At 42.4% G+C, this 1,384-nt stretch overlaps 1 protein-coding gene across 1 annotated transcript in view; it reads left to right on the top strand.

The window, feature by feature from the left end:
* The window catches only part of Ftsj3 (FtsJ RNA methyltransferase homolog 3), a 7,734-nt gene that overhangs the window by 4,162 nt on the left and 2,188 nt on the right, over window positions 1-1,384 (top strand). Inside the window, exon 14 of the mRNA XM_005369434.3 lies at window positions 948-1,126. Within this exon, the coding sequence (XP_005369491.1) occupies window positions 948-1,126 (179 nt within the window). The remainder of the gene's footprint in view (window positions 1-947; window positions 1,127-1,384) is intronic.

The raw sequence follows: 1,384 nt of genomic DNA, 5'->3' as shown, positions 1-1,384 counted from the left end.
CCAAAGCCACAGAGAAACCCTGTCTCGAAAAAGCAAAAAAAAAAAAAAGACCAAGAGTTCACATTATAGCTGGCAGTGGTGGCGCATGACTTTAATCCCAGCACTCGGGAGGTAGAGGCAGGCGGATCTCTGAGAGTTCGGGGCCAGCCTGGTCTACAAGAGCTAGTTCCAGGACAGGTTCCAAAGCTACAGAGAAACCATTACATTCACATTACAGTAGCTGAAGCTGTATCACCGGGGTCACCAGCAGACTGGATTCCTCTGTGGGGCACAATTGTCTTCACCTCACCGTGTCTAATAAACAGCTGTATTGGGCTGCTGGGTTATGCATCTGTTAAATGCTCAAAACAAGCCTTTCATAGTAAAAGAAGTGTCTCACGCAAAATGAGCTTTTGTGGTAAAATACTCTAATCACCTTTATAACATGGGAGGCAACAAAGTAAGTAGTTTTTAGGCCCAACACCACCTGAGTTATGTAAATTAAAATCATGTACCTTTCCTTAGTTTATGTTTCATTTGCTAAACAAGAATATACCATATCCACTGTGAGTTTTATGGATAACTAAGAAAATGGTAAAGTATAATCCACAGAATGTTGTGATAAATACCTAAATAGTAGCTTTGTCCACCTTCAGAATAAGTTTGGTTTTGAGAATACTTGAAAGCAATCTGTCTGGTGCTTCTTTACTTGGGATCAAAATGAAGAGAGGTGAATTCAAGTATTTTAAGCGACTTCTGAGTCATTTCTAAACTAGTCAGCATGTAGCCCTGAACCTAGAATTGGACATTTCAGACAAGCAGCTTTCCTAGGTCATAGCTGCTGTGTAGGTGCTAAGATTTTTCAGTGTTCTTTCTTACTCATGTTGCAGAGGAAGAACAAAGTTAATGGGCATGGGAAAATTCAGTGTTGCCTTTAAATACTTCAATCTATTCCTATTGGACTTCAGTTGCTGGAGGAAGTAACTCAAGGAGACATGAAGGCTGCGGACACTTTTCTGTCTGATCTGCCAAGGGATGACATCTATGTGTCAGATGCTGAGGATCATGATACTTCTCTAGAAAGTGACTTGGATCCAGAAGAGCTGGCAGGAGTCAGGACACATTTCAGTCTGAAGGATCAGAAGTGGTAAGGGCTGTGTGTCAAAGGAAGTGCTGCCACCCTCGGCCTGATTCTCAAGACAGAATGGGCATCAGCAAAGACAGCAAGACCTCTGGGTGCTGGGGGAGGGGAATCACTAGAGTTTCACCTCACTTTTCTTTTTTTATTTATTTATTATGTATACAATATTCTGTCTGCGTCTATGCTCGAAGGCCAGAAGAGGGCACCAGACCTCATTACAAATGGTTGTGAGCCACCATGTGGTTGCTGGGAATTGAACTCAGG

The sequence above is a fragment of the Microtus ochrogaster genome, unplaced genomic scaffold (genome assembly GCF_000317375.1).
Source record: "Microtus ochrogaster isolate Prairie Vole_2 unplaced genomic scaffold, MicOch1.0 UNK48, whole genome shotgun sequence".
Classification (NCBI taxonomy): domain Eukaryota; kingdom Metazoa; phylum Chordata; class Mammalia; order Rodentia; family Cricetidae; genus Microtus; species Microtus ochrogaster.
This window is presented reverse-complemented; position numbering and strand designations above follow the sequence as displayed.